The following is an 18,724-nucleotide window of genomic DNA, read 5'->3' as shown; positions in this document are numbered from 1 at the left end:
TGACTGAGAGCGTTGTAGGTGTAACCCTTGTTATACTTAGTTGGGTGACTGAGAGCGTTGTAGGTGTGACCCTTATTATATTTAGTTGGGTGACTGAGAGCGTTGTAGGTGTGACCCTTCTTATACTTAGTTGGGTGACTGAGAGCGTTGTAGGAGTGAACCTTGTTATACTTAGTTGGGTGACTGAGAGCGTTGTAGGTGTAACCCTTATTATATTTAGTTGGGTGACTGAGAGCGTTGTGGGCGTAACCCTTATTATATTTAGTTGGGTGACGAGAGCGTTGTAGGTGTAACCCTTATTATACTTAGTTGGGTGACTGAGAGCGTTGTAGGTGTGACCCTTATTATATTTAGTTGGGTGACTGAGAGCGTTGTAGGTGTAACCCTTATTATACTTAGTTGGGAGACTGAGAGCGTTGTAGGTGTGGCCCTTGTTATACTTAGTTGGGTGACTGAGAGCGTTGTAGGTGTAACCCTTATTATATTTAGTTGGGTGACTGAGAGCGTTGTAGGTGTGGCCCTTGTTATACTTAGTTGGGTGACTGAGAGCGTTGTAGGTGTGGCACTTGTTATACTTAGTTGGGTGACTGAGAGCGTTGTAGGTGTACCCCTTATTATATTTAGTTGGGTGACTGAGAGCGTTGTGGGTGTAACCCTTTTTATATTTAGTTGGGTGACTGAGAGCGTTGTTGGTGTGACCCTTATTATACTTAGTTGGGTGACTGAGAGCGTTGTTGGTGTGACCCTTATTATACTTAGTTGGGTGACTGAGAGCGTTGTAGGTGTGACCCTTGTTATACTTAGATGGGTGACTGAGAGCGTTGTAGGTGTGGCCCTTGTTATACTTAGTTGGGTGACTGAGAGCGTTGTGGGTGTAACCCTTTTTATATTTAGTTGGGTGACTGAGAGCGTTGTTGGTGTGACCCTTATTATACTTAGTTGGCTGACTGAGAGCGTTGTTGGTGTGACCCTTATTATACTTAGTTGGGTGACTGAGAGCGTTGTTGGTGTGACCCTTATTATACTTAGTTGGGTGACTGAGAGCGTTGTAGGTGTGACCCTTGTTATACTTAGTTGGGTGACTGAGAGCGTTGTAGGTGTAACCCTTGTTATACTTAGTTGGGTGACTGAGAGCGTTGTAGGTGTGACCCTTATTATATTTAGTTGGGTGACTGAGAGCGTTGTAGGTGTGACCCTTGTTATACTTAGTTGGGTGACTGAGAGCGTTGTGGGTGTGACCCTTGTTATACTTAGTTGGGTGACTGAGAGCGTTGTAGGAGTGAACCTTGTTATACTTAGTTGGGTGACTGAGAGCGTTGTAGGTGTAACCCTAGTTATACATAGTTAGGTGACTGAGAGCGTTGTAGGTGTAACCCTTTTTATATTTAGTTGGGTGACTGAGAGCGTTGTAGGTGTTACCCTTATTATATTTAGTTGGGTGACTGAGAGCGTTGTAGGTGTAACCCTTATTATATTTAGTTGGGTGACTGAGAGCTTTGTAGGTGTGGCCCTTGTTATACTTAGTTGGGTGACTGAGAGCGTTGTGGGTGTAACGCTTATTATATTTAGTTGGGTGACTGAGAGCGTTGTGGGTGTGACCCTTGTTATACTTAGTTGAGTGACTGAGAGCGTTGTTGGTGTGACCCTTATTATACTTAGTTGGGTGACTGAGAGCGTTGTGGGTGTAACCCTTGTTATATTTAGTTGGGTGACAGAGAGCGTTGTAGGTGTGACCCTTATTATATTTAGTTGGGTGACTGAGAGCGTTGTGGGTGTGACCCTTATTATATTTAGTTGGGTGACTGAGAGCGTTGTAGGTGTTACCCTTATTATATTTAGTTGGGTGACTGAGAGCGTTGTAGGTGTAACCCTTATTATATTTAGTTGGGTGACTGAGAGCTTTGTAGGTGTGGCCCTTGTTATACTTAGTTGGGTGACTGAGAGCGTTGTGGGTGTAACGCTTATTATATTTAGTTGGGTGACTGAGAGCGTTGTGGGTGTGACCCTTGTTATACTTAGTTGAGTGACTGAGAGCGTTGTTGGTGTGACCCTTATTATACTTAGTTGGGTGACTGAGAGCGTTGTGGGTGTAACCCTTGTTATATTTAGTTGGGTGACAGAGAGCGTTGTAGGTGTGACCCTTATTATATTTAGTTGGGTGACTGAGAGCGTTGTGGGTGTGACCCTTATTATATTTAGTTGGGTGACTGAGAGCGTTGTAGGTGTAACCCTTATTATACTTAGTTGGGTGACTGAGAGCGTTGTAGGTGTGGCCCTTGTTATACTTAGTTGGGTGACTAAGAGCGTTGTATGTGTAACCCTTATTATATTTAGTTGGGTGACTGAGAGCGTTGTGGGTGTGACACTTGTTATATTTAGTTGGGTGACTGAGAGCGTTGTGGGTGTAACCCTTATTATATTTAGTTGGGTGACTGAGAGCGTTGTGGGTGTGACCCTTGTTATACTTAGTTGGGTGACTGAGAGCGTTGTAGGTGTAACCCTTTTTATATTCAGTTGGGTGACTGAGAATGTTGTAGTTGTTACCCTTATTATATTTAGATGGGTGACTGAGAGCGTTGTAGGTGTAACCCTTTTTATATTTAGTTGGGTGACTGAGAACGTTGTAGTTGTTACCCTTATTATATTTAGTTGGGTGACTGAGAGCGTTGTAGGTGTAACCCTTATTGTACTTAGTTGGGTGACTGAGAGCGTTGTAGGTGTAACCCTTATTATATTTAGTTGGGTGACTGAGAGTGTTGTAGGTGTGACCCTTGTTATATTTGGTTGGGTGACTGAGATCGTTGTAGGTGTGGCCCTTGTTATACTTAGTTGGGTGACTGAGAGCGTTGTAGGTGTAACCTATATTATATTTAGTTGGGTGACTGAGAGCGTTGTGGGTGTAACCCTTATTATATTTAGTTGGGTGACTGAGAGCGTTGTAGGTGTAACCCTTATTATACTTAGTTGGGTGACTGAGAGCGTTGTAGGTGTAACCCTTATTATACTTAGTTGGGTGACTGAGAGCGTTGTAGGTGTGGCCCTTGTTATATTTAGTTGGGTGACTGTGAGCGTTGTAGGTGTATCCCTTATTATACTTAGTTGGGTGACTGAGAGCGTTGTAGGTGTGGCCCTTGTTGTACTTAGTTGGGTGACTGAGAGCGTTGTAGGTGTAACCCTTATTATATTTAGTTGGGTGACTGAGTGCGTTGTAGGTGTAACCCTTATTATACTTAGTTGGGTGACTGAGAGCGTTGTAGGTGTGACCCTTGTTATATTTAGTTGGGTGACTGAGAGCGTTGTAGGTGTAACCCTTATTATACTTAGTTGGGTGACTGAGAGCGTTGTAGGTGTAACCCTTATTATGTTTAGTTGGGTGACTGAGAGCGTTGTGGGTGTAACCCTTATTATACTTAGTTGGGCGACTGAGAGCGTTGTGGGTGTAACCCTTATTATATTTAGTTGGGTGACTGAGAGCGTTGTAGGTGTAACCCTTATTATACTTAGTTGGGTGACTGAGAGCGTTGTAGGTGTAACCCTTATTATACTTAGTTGGATGACTGAGAGCGTTGTAGGTGTGACCCTTATTATATTTAGTTGGGTGACTGAGAGCGTTGTAGGTGTAACCCTTATTATACTTAGTTGGGTGACAGAGCGTTGTAGGTGTGGCCCTTGTTATACTTAGTTGGGTGACTGAGAGCGTTGTAGGTGTAACCCTTATTATATTTAGTTGGGTGACTGAGAGCGTTGTAGGTGTGGCCCTTGTTATACTTAGTTGGGTGACTGAGAGCGTTGTACATGTGGCCCTTGTTATACTTAGTTGGGTGACTGAGAGCGTTGTAGGTGTGGCCCTTGTTATATTTAGTTGGGTGACTGAGAGCGTTGTAGGTGTGGCCCTTGTTATACTTAGTTGGGTGACTGAGAGCGTTGTGGGTGTAACCCTTTTTATATTTAGTTGGGTGACTGAGAGCGTTGTTGGTGTGACCCTTATTATACTTAGTTGGGTGACTGAGAGCGTTGTTGGTGTGACCCTTATTATACTTAGTTGGGTGACTGAGAGCGTTGTAGGTGTGACCCATGTTATACTTAGTTGGGTGACTGAGAGCGTTGTAGGTGTAACCCTTATTATATTTAGTTGGGTGACTGAGAGCGTTGTAGGTGTGACCCTTGTTATACTTAGTTGGGTGACTGAGAGCGTTGTAGGTGTAACCCTTGTTATACTTAGTTGGGTGACTGAGAGCGTTGTAGGTGTAACCCTTATTATATTTAGTTGGGTGACTGAGAGCGTTGTATGTGTGACCCTTGTTATACTTAGTTGGGTGACTGAGAGCGTTGTAGGTGTAACCCTTGTTATACTTAGTTGGGTGACTGAGAGCGTTGTAGGTGTGACCCTTATTATATTTAGTTGGGTGACTGAGAGCGTTGTAGGTGTGACCCTTCTTATACTTAGTTGGGTGACTGAGAGCGTTGTAGGAGTGAACCTTGTTATACTTAGTTGGGTGACTGAGAGCGTTGTAGGTGTAACCCTTATTATATTTAGTTGGGTGACTGAGAGCGTTGTAGGTGTAACCCTTATTATATTTAGTTGGGTGACGAGAGCGTTGTAGGTGTAACCCTTATTATACTTAGTTGGGTGACTGAGAGCGTTGTAGGTGTGACCCTTATTATATTTAGTTGGGTGACTGAGAGCGTTGTAGGTGTAACCCTTATTATACTTAGTTGGGAGACTGAGAGCGTTGTAGGTGTGGCCCTTGTTATACTTAGTTGGGTGACTGAGAGCGTTGTAGGTGTAACCCTTATTATATTTAGTTGGGTGACTGAGACCGTTGTAGGTGTGGCCCTTGTTATACTTAGTTGGGTGACTGAGAGCGTTGTAGGTGTAACCCTTATTATATTTAGTTGGGTGACTGAGAGCGTTGTAGGTGTGGCCCTTGCTATACTTAGTTGGGTGACTGAGAGCGTTGTAGGTGTGGCCCTTGTTATATTTAGTTGGGTGACTGAGAGCGTTGTAGGTGTGGCCCTTGTTATACTTAGTTGGGTGACTGAGAGCGTTGTGGGTGTAACCCTTTTTATATTTAGTTGGGTGACTGAGAGCGTTGTTGGTGTGACCCTTATTATACTTAGTTGGGTGACTGAGAGCGTTGTTGGTGTGACCCTTATTATACTTAGTTGGGTGACTGAGAGCGTTGTAGGTGTGACCCATGTTATACTTAGTTGGGTGACTGAGAGCGTTGTAGGTGTAACCCTTATTATATTTAGTTGGGTGACTGAGAGCGTTGTAGGTGTGACCCTTGTTATACTTAGTTGGGTGACTGAGAGCGTTGTAGGTGTAACCCTTGTTATACTTAGTTGGGTGACTGAGAGCGTTGTAGGTGTGACCCTTATTATATTTAGTTGGGTGACTGAGAGCGTTGTAGGTGTGACCCTTCTTATACTTAGTTGGGTGACTGAGAGCGTTGTAGGAGTGAACCTTGTTATACTTAGTTGGGTGACTGAGAGCGTTGTAGGTGTAACCCTTATTATATTTAGTTGGGTGACTGAGAGCGTTGTGGGCGTAACCCTTATTATATTTAGTTGGGTGACGAGAGCGTTGTAGGTGTAACCCTTATTATACTTAGTTGGGTGACTGAGAGCGTTGTAGGTGTGACCCTTATTATATTTAGTTGGGTGACTGAGAGCGTTGTAGGTGTAACCCTTATTATACTTAGTTGGGAGACTGAGAGCGTTGTAGGTGTGGCCCTTGTTATACTTAGTTGGGTGACTGAGAGCGTTGTAGGTGTAAACCTTATTATATTTAGTTGGGTGACTGAGAGCGTTGTAGGTGTGGCCCTTGTTATACTTAGTTGGGTGACTGAGAGCGTTGTAGGTGTGGCCCTTGTTATACTTAGTTGGGTGACTGAGAGCGTTGTAGGTGTAACCCTTATTATATTTAGTTGGGTGACTGAGAGCGTTGTTGGTGTGACCCTTATTATACTTAGTTGGCTGACTGAGAGCGTTGTTGGTGTGACCCTTATTATACTTAGTTGGGTGACTGAGAGCGTTGTTGGTGTGACCCTTATTATACTTAGTTGGGTGACTGAGAGCGTTGTAGGTGTGACCCTTGTTATACTTAGTTGGGTGACTGAGAGCGTTGTAGGTGTAACCCTTGTTATACTTAGTTGGGTGACTGAGAGCGTTGTAGGTGTGACCCTTATTATATTTAGTTGGGTGACTGAGAGCGTTGTAGGTGTGACCCTTGTTATACTTAGTTGGGTGACTGAGAGCGTTGTGGGTGTGACCCTTGTTATACTTAGTTGGGTGACTGAGAGCGTTGTAGGAGTGAACCTTGTTATACTTAGTTGGGTGACTGAGAGCGTTGTAGGTGTAACCCTAGTTATACATAGTTAGGTGACTGAGAGCGTTGTAGGTGTAACCCTTTTTATATTTAGTTGGGTGACTGAGAGCGTTGTAGGTGTTACCCTTATTATATTTAGTTGGGTGACTGAGAGCGTTGTAGGTGTAACCCTTATTATATTTAGTTGGGTGACTGAGAGCTTTGTAGGTGTGGCCCTTGTTATACTTAGTTGGGTGACTGAGAGCGTTGTGGGTGTAACGCTTATTATATTTAGTTGGGTGACTGAGAGCGTTGTGGGTGTGACCCTTGTTATACTTAGTTGAGTGACTGAGAGCGTTGTTGGTGTGACCCTTATTATACTTAGTTGGGTGACTGAGAGCGTTGTGGGTGTAACCCTTGTTATATTTAGTTGGGTGACAGAGAGCGTTGTAGGTGTGACCCTTATTATATTTAGTTGGGTGACTGAGAGCGTTGTGGGTGTGACCCTTATTATATTTAGTTGGGTGACTGAGAGCGTTGTAGGTGTTACCCTTATTATATTTAGTTGGGTGACTGAGAGCGTTGTAGGTGTAACCCTTATTATATTTAGTTGGGTGACTGAGAGCTTTGTAGGTGTGGCCCTTGTTATACTTAGTTGGGTGACTGAGAGCGTTGTGGGTGTAACGCTTATTATATTTAGTTGGGTGACTGAGAGCGTTGTGGGTGTGACCCTTGTTATACTTAGTTGAGTGACTGAGAGCGTTGTTGGTGTGACCCTTATTATACTTAGTTGGGTGACTGAGAGCGTTGTGGGTGTAACCCTTGTTATATTTAGTTGGGTGACAGAGAGCGTTGTAGGTGTGACCCTTATTATATTTAGTTGGGTGACTGAGAGCGTTGTGGGTGTGACCCTTATTATATTTAGTTGGGTGACTGAGAGCGTTGTAGGTGTAACCCTTATTATACTTAGTTGGGTGACTGAGAGCGTTGTAGGTGTGGCCCTTGTTATACTTAGTTGGGTGACTAAGAGCGTTGTATGTGTAACCCTTATTATATTTAGTTGGGTGACTGAGAGCGTTGTGGGTGTGACACTTGTTATATTTAGTTGGGTGACTGAGAGCGTTGTGGGTGTAACCCTTATTATATTTAGTTGGGTGACTGAGAGCGTTGTGGGTGTGACCCTTGTTATACTTAGTTGGGTGACTGAGAGCGTTGTAGGTGTAACCCTTTTTATATTCAGTTGGGTGACTGAGAATGTTGTAGTTGTTACCCTTATTATATTTAGATGGGTGACTGAGAGCGTTGTAGGTGTAACCCTTTTTATATTTAGTTGGGTGACTGAGAACGTTGTAGTTGTTACCCTTATTATATTTAGTTGGGTGACTGAGAGCGTTGTAGGTGTAACCCTTATTGTACTTAGTTGGGTGACTGAGAGCGTTGTAGGTGTAACCCTTATTATATTTAGTTGGGTGACTGAGAGTGTTGTAGGTGTGACCCTTGTTATATTTGGTTGGGTGACTGAGATCGTTGTAGGTGTGGCCCTTGTTATACTTAGTTGGGTGACTGAGAGCGTTATAGGTGTAACCTATATTATATTTAGTTGGGTGACTGAGAGCGTTGTGGGTGTAACCCTTATTATATTTAGTTGGGTGACTGAGAGCGTTGTAGGTGTAACCCTTATTATACTTAGTTGGGTGACTGAGAGCGTTGTAGGTGTAACCCTTATTATACTTAGTTGGGTGACTGAGAGCGTTGTAGGTGTGGCCCTTGTTATATTTAGTTGGGTGACTGTGAGCGTTGTAGGTGTATCCCTTATTATACTTAGTTGGGTGACTGAGAGCGTTGTAGGTGTGGCCCTTGTTGTACTTAGTTGGGTGACTGAGAGCGTTGTAGGTGTAACCCTTATTATATTTAGTTGGGTGACTGAGTGCGTTGTAGGTGTAACCCTTATTATACTTAGTTGGGTGACTGAGAGCGTTGTAGGTGTGACCCTTGTTATATTTAGTTGGGTGACTGAGAGCGTTGTAGGTGTAACCCTTATTATACTTAGTTGGGTGACTGAGAGCGTTGTAGGTGTAACCCTTATTATGTTTAGTTGGGTGACTGAGAGCGTTGTGGGTGTAACCCTTATTATACTTAGTTGGGCGACTGAGAGCGTTGTGGGTGTAACCCTTATTATATTTAGTTGGGTGACTGAGAGCGTTGTAGGTGTAACCCTTATTATACTTAGTTGGGTGACTGAGAGCGTTGTAGGTGTAACCCTTATTATACTTAGTTGGATGACTGAGAGCGTTGTAGGTGTGACCCTTATTATATTTAGTTGGGTGACTGAGAGCGTTGTAGGTGTAACCCTTATTATACTTAGTTGGGTGACAGAGCGTTGTAGGTGTGGCCCTTGTTATACTTAGTTGGGTGACTGAGAGCGTTGTAGGTGTAACCCTTATTATATTTAGTTGGGTGACTGAGAGCGTTGTAGGTGTGGCCCTTGTTATACTTAGTTGGGTGACTGAGAGCGTTGTACATGTGGCCCTTGTTATACTTAGTTGGGTGACTGAGAGCGTTGTAGGTGTAACCCTTATTATATTTAGTTGGGTGACTGAGAGCGTTGTAGGTGTGGCCCTTGCTATACTTAGTTGGGTGACTGAGAGCGTTGTAGGTGTGGCCCTTGTTATATTTAGTTGGGTGACTGAGAGCGTTGTAGGTGTGGCCCTTGTTATACTTAGTTGGGTGACTGAGAGCGTTGTGGGTGTAACCCTTTTTATATTTAGTTGGGTGACTGAGAGCGTTGTTGGTGTGACCCTTATTATACTTAGTTGGGTGACTGAGAGCGTTGTTGGTGTGACCCTTATTATACTTAGTTGGGTGACTGAGAGCGTTGTAGGTGTGACCCATGTTATACTTAGTTGGGTGACTGAGAGCGTTGTAGGTGTAACCCTTATTATATTTAGTTGGGTGACTGAGAGCGTTGTAGGTGTGACCCTTGTTATACTTAGTTGGGTGACTGAGAGCGTTGTAGGTGTAACCCTTGTTATACTTAGTTGGGTGACTGAGAGCGTTGTAGGTGTAACCCTTATTATATTTAGTTGGGTGACTGAGAGCGTTGTATGTGTGACCCTTGTTATACTTAGTTGGGTGACTGAGAGCGTTGTAGGTGTAACCCTTGTTATACTTAGTTGGGTGACTGAGAGCGTTGTAGGTGTGACCCTTATTATATTTAGTTGGGTGACTGAGAGCGTTGTAGGTGTGACCCTTCTTATACTTAGTTGGGTGACTGAGAGCGTTGTAGGAGTGAACCTTGTTATACTTAGTTGGGTGACTGAGAGCGTTGTAGGTGTAACCCTTATTATATTTAGTTGGGTGACTGAGAGCGTTGTAGGTGTAACCCTTATTATATTTAGTTGGGTGACGAGAGCGTTGTAGGTGTAACCCTTATTATACTTAGTTGGGTGACTGAGAGCGTTGTAGGTGTGACCCTTATTATATTTAGTTGGGTGACTGAGAGCGTTGTAGGTGTAACCCTTATTATACTTAGTTGGGAGACTGAGAGCGTTGTAGGTGTGGCCCTTGTTATACTTAGTTGGGTGACTGAGAGCGTTGTAGGTGTAACCCTTATTATATTTAGTTGGGTGACTGAGACCGTTGTAGGTGTGGCCCTTGTTATACTTAGTTGGGTGACTGAGAGCGTTGTAGGTGTAACCCTTATTATATTTAGTTGGGTGACTGAGAGCGTTGTAGGTGTGGCCCTTGCTATACTTAGTTGGGTGACTGAGAGCGTTGTAGGTGTGGCCCTTGTTATATTTAGTTGGGTGACTGAGAGCGTTGTAGGTGTGGCCCTTGTTATACTTAGTTGGGTGACTGAGAGCGTTGTGGGTGTAACCCTTTTTATATTTAGTTGGGTGACTGAGAGCGTTGTTGGTGTGACCCTTATTATACTTAGTTGGGTGACTGAGAGCGTTGTTGGTGTGACCCTTATTATACTTAGTTGGGTGACTGAGAGCGTTGTAGGTGTGACCCATGTTATACTTAGTTGGGTGACTGAGAGCGTTGTAGGTGTAACCCTTATTATATTTAGTTGGGTGACTGAGAGCGTTGTAGGTGTGACCCTTGTTATACTTAGTTGGGTGACTGAGAGCGTTGTAGGTGTAACCCTTGTTATACTTAGTTGGGTGACTGAGAGCGTTGTAGGTGTGACCCTTATTATATTTAGTTGGGTGACTGAGAGCGTTGTAGGTGTGACCCTTCTTATACTTAGTTGGGTGACTGAGAGCGTTGTAGGAGTGAACCTTGTTATACTTAGTTGGGTGACTGAGAGCGTTGTAGGTGTAACCCTTATTATATTTAGTTGGGTGACTGAGAGCGTTGTGGGCGTAACCCTTATTATATTTAGTTGGGTGACGAGAGCGTTGTAGGTGTAACCCTTATTATACTTAGTTGGGTGACTGAGAGCGTTGTAGGTGTGACCCTTATTATATTTAGTTGGGTGACTGAGAGCGTTGTAGGTGTAACCCTTATTATACTTAGTTGGGAGACTGAGAGCGTTGTAGGTGTGGCCCTTGTTATACTTAGTTGGGTGACTGAGAGCGTTGTAGGTGTAAACCTTATTATATTTAGTTGGGTGACTGAGAGCGTTGTAGGTGTGGCCCTTGTTATACTTAGTTGGGTGACTGAGAGCGTTGTAGGTGTGGCCCTTGTTATACTTAGTTGGGTGACTGAGAGCGTTGTAGGTGTAACCCTTATTATATTTAGTTGGGTGACTGAGAGCGTTGTGGGTGTAACCCTTTTTATATTTAGTTGGGTGACTGAGAGCGTTGTTGGTGTGACCCTTATTATACTTAGTTGGGTGACTGAGAGCGTTGTTGGTGTGACCCTTATTATACTTAGTTGGGTGACTGAGAGCGTTGTAGGTGTGACCCTTGTTATACTTAGTTGGGTGACTGAGAGCGTTGTAGGTGTGGCCCTTGTTATACTTAGTTGGGTGACTGAGAGCGTTGTGGGTGTAACCCTTTTTATATTTAGTTGGGTGACTGAGAGCGTTGTTGGTGTGACCCTTATTATACTTAGTTGGCTGACTGAGAGCGTTGTTGGTGTGACCCTTATTATACTTAGTTGGGTGACTGAGAGCGTTGTAGGTGTGACCCTTATTATATTTAGTTGGGTGACTGAGAGCGTTGTAGGTGTGACCCTTGTTATACTTAGTTGGGTGACTGAGAGCGTTGTAGGTGTAACCCTTGTTATACTTAGTTGGGTGACTGAGAGCGTTGTAGGTGGGACCCTTATTATATTTAGTTGGGTGACTGAGAGCGTTGTAGGTGTGACCCTTGTTATACTTAGTTGGGTGACTGAGAGCGTTGTGGGTGTGACCCTTGTTATACTTAGTTGGGTGACTGAGAGCGTTGTAGGAGTGAACCTTGTTATACTTAGTTGGGTGACTGAGAGCGTTGTAGGTGTAACCATAGTTATACATAGTTGGGTGACTGAGAGCGTTGTAGGTGTTACCCTTATTATATTTAGTTGGGTGACTGAGAGCGTTGTAGGTGTAACCCTTATTATATTTAGTTGGGTGACTGAGAGCTTTGTAGGTGTGGCCCTTGTTATACTTAGTTGGGTGACTGAGAGCGTTGTGGGTGTAACGCTTATTATATTTAGTTGGGTGACTGAGAGCGTTGTGGGTGTGACCCTTGTTATACTTAGTTGAGTGACTGAGAGCGTTGTTGGTGTGACCCTTATTATACTTAGTTGGGTGACTGAGAGCGTTGTGGGTGTAACCCTTGTTATATTTAGTTGGGTGACAGAGAGCGTTGTAGGTGTGACCCTTATTATATTTAGTTGGGTGACTGAGAGCGTTGTGGGTGTGACCCTTATTATATTTAGTTGGGTGACTGAGAGCGTTGTAGGTGTTACCCTTATTATATTTAGTTGGGTGACTGAGAGCGTTGTAGGTGTAACCCTTATTATATTTAGTTGGGTGACTGAGAGCTTTGTAGGTGTGGCCCTTGTTATACTTAGTTGGTTGACTGTGAGCGTTGTAGGTGTAACCCTTATTATACTTAGTTGGGTGACTGAGAGCGTTGTAGGTGTAACCCTTATTATACTTAGTTTGGTGACTGAGAGCGTTGTAGGTGTAACCCTTGTTATATTTGGTTGGGTGACTGAGATCGTTGTACGTGTAACCCTTATTATATTTGGTTGGGTGACTGAAATCGTTGTAGGTGTAACCCTTATTATATTTGGTTGGGTGACTGAAATCGTTGTAGGTGTAACCCTTATTATATTTAGTTGGGTGACTGAGAGCGTTGTTGGTGTGACCCTTATTATATTTAGTTGGGTGACTGAGAACGTTGTAGGTGTGACCCGTGTTATATTTGGTTGGGTGACTGAAATCGTTGTAGGTGTAACCCTTATTATATTTAGTTGGGTGACTGAGAACGTTGTGGGTGTAACCCTTTTTATATTTAGTTGGGTGACTGAGAGCGTTGTTGGTGTGACCCTTATTATACTTAGTTGGGTGACTGAGAACGTTGTAGGTGTGACCCTTGTTATATTTAGTTGGGTGACTGAGAACGTTGTAGGTGTAACCCTTATTATATTTAGTTGGGTGACTGAGAGCGTTGTAAGTGTGACCCTTGTTATACTTAGTTGGGTGACTGAGAGCGTTGTTGGTGTGACCCTTATTTTATTTAGTTGGGTGACTGAGAACGTTGTAGGTGTGACCCTTGTTATATTTGGTTGGGTAACTGAGAGCGTTGTCGGTGTCACCCTTGTTATATTCGGTTGGGTGACTGAGAGCGTTGTTGGTGTGGCCCTTGTTATATTTGGTTGGGTGACTGAGAGCGTTGTTGGTGTGACCCTTGTTATATTTGGTTGGGTGACTGAGAGCGTTGTTGGTGTAACCATTGTTATATTTATTTGAGTCGCTAGGTGCTGTAATTGCCCGATTGTCAACCCAACTATATTTGCGCACTCTCTCGTCTAACAAATACTGCCGCAAAACACATCGAATCCATGACTATTGTGACAAAGTATGAGAAGGATATAAATTACCGTTTATTCCGTCTAAAGGCGTTATAGTGTAAAATGCTTCGAATCCACCGCGTACAGTCGACGAATCAGTGTGAAAGTTCAAGCACATGGATGGCCCGGACGATGCAATAACTGGGAGTAGTGCGTAGCCAGAATAAATTCCAATATTTTCAGATGAGCAATCACCATCAAGTATTTCGATTACATCATAAGTTTCCTCCGTATCCATCGTAGTGAACTGAAGCTAGAATAACAACAAAAGTGTGGATCAGTGGGCACAACTTGGTTAGATGGTATTTCCAATAGCTAAAATCGTGATGCGATGTGATGCGATGCGATGCGATGCGATGCGATGCAAATCAAATGTTTAAATGTGAAAATTAAAATGTTTAGCCGATTTAAATTGAAACTGGACAGATTAATTGACGTTTTTACATTGTTATGAATATTACTGTACAGGCCAGTCACTGTATGCCTGAATGTTTCTTGAAGTTTACTAATTCTTGCTGACATTCAGAATGCCAAGCCGAGTAATATATAACTGTGAATCGGCATTTGACAATTACATCAATATTGTTAGGGCATCGAATGGTAAAACAATAGCGATAGCATGGGTATACCTACCAGTATTACGTAGTGGTGTGCTACCTGAATATAATAGTAACACACCTGTGAGTTTAGATATACGTCTGGAAAATTCGGTGATCTCACTATGTCCCATGCAGATGTGAATGTACCGTCACATTCCACAGGCTCCTCGACTTCGACTTTTGTAGATCTGAACGTTGCGGAGAAACCAAAGTGCTGGACAGCGTCATCTGAGTAAAAGTAAACGATAATCGATGGGCCCGAAGAAAGAGGCGCCAGGATTCCTGAAGGATATTGTCCAAAATAGCGTCCCAATTGGTAGCCAGACTTAGTCGACCCATCGATCACAGAAACGTAATCCAGACCAAATTCAGTACTAAAGTAGGTGAACTTCAACTGCAATTATTATATATATATTAACATTATTTCGTTAGAACATTTATAAATGAATCTGTCTGAGGGTAATACAAAAACATGATACCAGAATGCATCATGATTGCATTTAAATTTGAGCATTGTACTGTATTATAACGTGCGATTGACAGGCATGTTTATTTCTTGGTGACACATCAATCTGTACCTGCCATTCAAATATGGCTAACAACAATAATTTATTACGAACGCTGATTGGCTAATTGGTGATATTTTATGGATCCTTCAAAACACGCATTGTCCATGAATAAAGGTGGCGCTGGCGTCATTGCAAAGATGTAAACGTAAAGAAACTGGAAACGTCAAAAATGAATTTAAACAGTTTTCCGTGGACTACTGTAAAACACATTGAAATAGCCACATGCCATTTTAACTCAATACATTATTTGACAAAATCTTAATTTAGCTAAAATGCCAACAATCTCATTGTGAGAATATACTTCATTTTAAATTAGCGACATCTTGAATTAGCGAAATTACAGGTTAGCTATATTAGGTAAAATGAAAGTGCTTTACAGTATATTTAAGGTTTGATGTACAACAAACAATTAAACTTGGTGACGATTACGTAGTACGTACCTGAACTAAACTAGTTTCATTCAGCATTGTAATGAAATAGTAACAAGCCGCGTTGTTTGGATAGGGCATCGGATAGTTTGGTGACGTAATAACACCATAATCAGAGTAGTATGTACCGCCACATTCACCCTCATTTGACGTATTTACCGCTTTGTATGTAACACGGAAACCAAGACGCTCGAGTAAGTCGTCTGAATGGAAATACAGACTGATGCTTGGAGTGGACGATATGATTACTGGTGGGAGAGTTGAGCCCGAATATGTCCCTATGTGTCTGCCCGTCGTAGACGAGCCATCATATATCTCAACATAATCGAGGATCTCTTCAATGTCGAAGCGTGTAAATTCTAACTGATAAAACAAAATAATGTAATATATAGGGGATACATCATAAGTATTTATTTATCAGATTTATTACACGAGTATTGTAATTTCCAATTATAATAATATAATATACTTACCTTCACAAATAATCCACTTTTAACAGTGATGTAATAATAACAGTCTTGATTACTCGGATATTTGTCGGGATAGTTTGATGAGGTAAACTCACCCGAGTCGGAGTTGAAGTTATGTTCACATAGAGATCTCTTCTCTGAAATTAAAAATGGAATATTCAAATGTGTTACTATGTTTTGGTGACAGCAAGGTCGTGTCGCATCTTATCAAGGCTATAAGAAATGTCTGCACGCAATTCATAATTGCCATTTTAGCTCTCTTATTATTGGTAAACTTGTATCTGACTTTGAAGTTATCTTTACAGTTACTATGATTTACATCAACTTACCTTTGAGCACAAAATGTCCAGTGAGAATACATTGTACTGGCAATATAAATATTGTCCAGATGATACTCAGAACGACTGCCACCTTGTTATTCATCTTTCTCTCCCCTTTTACCTCTTAATAATCGGTGTATAAAGCACGTGATACGTGTATACAGATTACTGGTATATGCTCAGAAATAAACGACCCTATAAAGAACGTTAATAAGTAAACGAAAGCCACTTTGTAAAATTGTCGGTGGTTTGAATTTGTAGCCGGAAACATAAAAGTGATCAAAGAAATTTCAGAAACAGAAAAAAAATAAAATTACAAATTGTGAAAATTATAAAACGGTTTTTATTATGACTTCCGTTGTAGACATTCTATTTTATATGGATTGACGTTTTAGAAAAATCGTTGCAAGGTAATTATTGTGATCAAAGAGCAACGTACATAATGATATTTTTGATTTAAATTAGAGAGTACACGTATCTCAGTAAATATGTTTGAATAAACATATCTTGGTAAATATATAGATTTAAATGATCATATTGCTGCTGATATTTTTTAGTTGCCCACTTTTACAGTTTTTTTTTTTTAATTTGTAAGGTGTAATATTCCAGTTTTCTACCTCCACATGGAAAAAGGGATGAACGGCTACGATACTGTGCAAGCGGACGAGGCTATTCCATGAGGCTGGATATCATTATAGCGCCCTCTGTGTACAATAAATGCGTTTAGTTATAATCTGCAGTAACGTAAATAACTATACATAAATTAATTAATTAATTAATACCAAGACATTATATACACTTACTATTGTGAATGTCAGTGTTAGGAATACATTTCTGTTCGGAATACATTCGAGAAATATAAAAAATGGGTTTTATATTAAAGTCCATTACTCTCTCTCTCCTAATAATGACGTTAGTTTTGTGCTTTATTTATTCTTCTGTAATCTCACAAATACATTTTAACCCGTTTTCAATTTATTATTTTGAAAGAAAACATCACTTGCATCGCATCACAGACGTCTATCATTTGTAAAACATGCAATGTAAATGAATTATTGTGTTGGTATTGAAGTAAATATTTTCTAAATAACATACACGTACCTAACGTGTTTTATGTGGATGCCTATTCTGGTGTACATTGGCAAAAAACGATTTTGTTTAAGGTTTCAAGTTGGGACGATCAGACAACATATCGAGAACTATTTACTAGTTGGACATCTGTGTTAAAACGATTGTTAGTTTTGGGACGTTTTAATCAAAGTATTATTGAATTATAAAATGAGCTAAAAATATAATTAATATAATTTATTAAGAATTGATTCACCTACACACAAGAAGTGGTTGATTTGCTTCTGGGACAAAACACGCATGACCAGTTCGGGACTATGCTAGAAATTTATTACCACAGTGTAAATAACAAACCATACTACGGGGTACATATGCAGCACAATGTATTTAAGTTTACAAAGCGGAATATCATTTGCCTAACCAATGGCATAAAACTTACGTACATATGTCCATGTGTAAACAAGATTACATTTCATGACGTAACTGGTACAGCCAATATGCGTTGAAGATAATCAACTGTTTGATAACGCACTGTTCGAGCCACTTTCACTATATTTTTTTTAAAGTGCGCCATCAAACGATAAAGTTGATCTATGGAGACCATTTTGTTTTGCTGTTTGCTGGTTACCAGCAAATCCGCTCCTACCATTTAAGTTGTTCAGCTGGAAGTTAGTTGAATGCCCTTTTACTCAATAATTGCGGATTAATTCAATTTACCACTAATGTTAGGTATATAGCAACATTTCACTCTAGAGAGATATACAATACAATAAACTTACCTCGTATCACCGTCGTATGACCATATTGTAAGTTCATTTCAACAGTGTCTTTCAAGGTATGTGACCGTTCTAATTATAGAACAAATATGGCACCCACCGTGTAATACTATGCGTCGGTTTTCAACAATGATTTTCGACATTGTGGGCATGCGCACATATGGCAACTCCATGACCTCGATTGCCATTGAAAATCTACTATTGTTTTGCGAAACATTGGAACTCGGCCTGTGCGTGTGTGTGTGTACTTGGATTATTATATGTTGCGAGGACAAAAATACAGATAAATAGCTACTTCCGAGGACATACACACCTTCGGAGGACCTTTTTCATAGTCCTCGGAAAGCATAATTTATATTAATAGTTAATTCGATTATTAATACGTTTTGCGTAGCTTAGGTTTAGTATCGGGGGAAGGTATGGTTCACGTTATATTAATATTAATATAATTATACCATACCCTACCCCGATACTAAACCTAAGCTTCGCAAACATTTCTATGTTCAGTCACGGGATATTCAACTCTTGTTTAATTAAACTTAATTAAAATGCAATTCTCCATTGTATTGCATTGTAATTGAATTTAATTCAACTCCAATTAAGGTAGCGAGAAGGTTTTGTGGCGTTTTTAAATAAAACATTCTCTGTCTGTTGTCTCGTTCAGAACAGTAATTTAGGTTATATATATCAAAAGACTAAGTATAGAGGTGCAAGTTCGCACAAACTGGACAGACATTGTTTACATAATTATCACGTGACATCAAAAATGGCGAACCTTGTAAAAATGACTAAGTACGCGATTGTGAGAGCACACTGCGGAATTTCCTGGTGAAATTTAAGTTATGCATTGTCCGTAATCAAGTCCATTGAAATGCGTCTCCGATAATCAAAAGACCTATTATTCCGATTTCTATGCAGGTTTGTTTTTTTGTCCCCAAATTATTTCATACTTGGCACCATGCAGCCACCGTGATGCAAACCCAGATATGCAGCCACCGTGACGCAAGCCAGATATCCAGCCACCGTGACGCAAACCCAGATATGCAGCCACCGTGACGCAAACCCAGATATGCAGCCACTGTGACGCAAACCCAGATATGCAGCCACCGTGACGCAAACCCAGATATGCAGCCACCGTGACGCAAACCCAGATATCCAGCCACCGTGATGCAA

General features: G+C 41.4%; 1 protein-coding gene across 1 annotated transcript in view; it reads right to left on the bottom strand.

The window, feature by feature from the left end:
* LOC144358023 (cubilin-like) overlaps positions 1–17,649 on the bottom strand; it is a 157,236-nt gene extending 139,587 nt beyond the window's left edge. Inside the window, exons 1-6 of the mRNA XM_085499957.1 lie at positions 17,555–17,649; positions 15,717–15,902; positions 15,391–15,524; positions 14,930–15,280; positions 13,955–14,314; positions 13,352–13,574 (exon numbers count right to left, since the gene is read on the bottom strand). Of these exons, the coding sequence (XP_085356083.1) occupies positions 13,352–13,574; positions 13,955–14,314; positions 14,930–15,280; positions 15,391–15,524; positions 15,717–15,810 (1,162 nt within the window). The 5' untranslated portion in view covers positions 15,811–15,902; positions 17,555–17,649. The remainder of the gene's footprint in view (positions 1–13,351; positions 13,575–13,954; positions 14,315–14,929; positions 15,281–15,390; positions 15,525–15,716; positions 15,903–17,554) is intronic.
* Between the last annotated feature and the right edge of the window lie 1,075 nt (positions 17,650–18,724).

Source organism: Saccoglossus kowalevskii, chromosome 6 (genome assembly GCF_978046115.1).
Source record: "Saccoglossus kowalevskii chromosome 6, keSacKowa6.1, whole genome shotgun sequence".
Classification (NCBI taxonomy): domain Eukaryota; kingdom Metazoa; phylum Hemichordata; class Enteropneusta; family Harrimaniidae; genus Saccoglossus; species Saccoglossus kowalevskii.
Note: the sequence above shows the minus strand (reverse complement) of the source record. Positions and strands in the feature narration are given on the sequence as shown.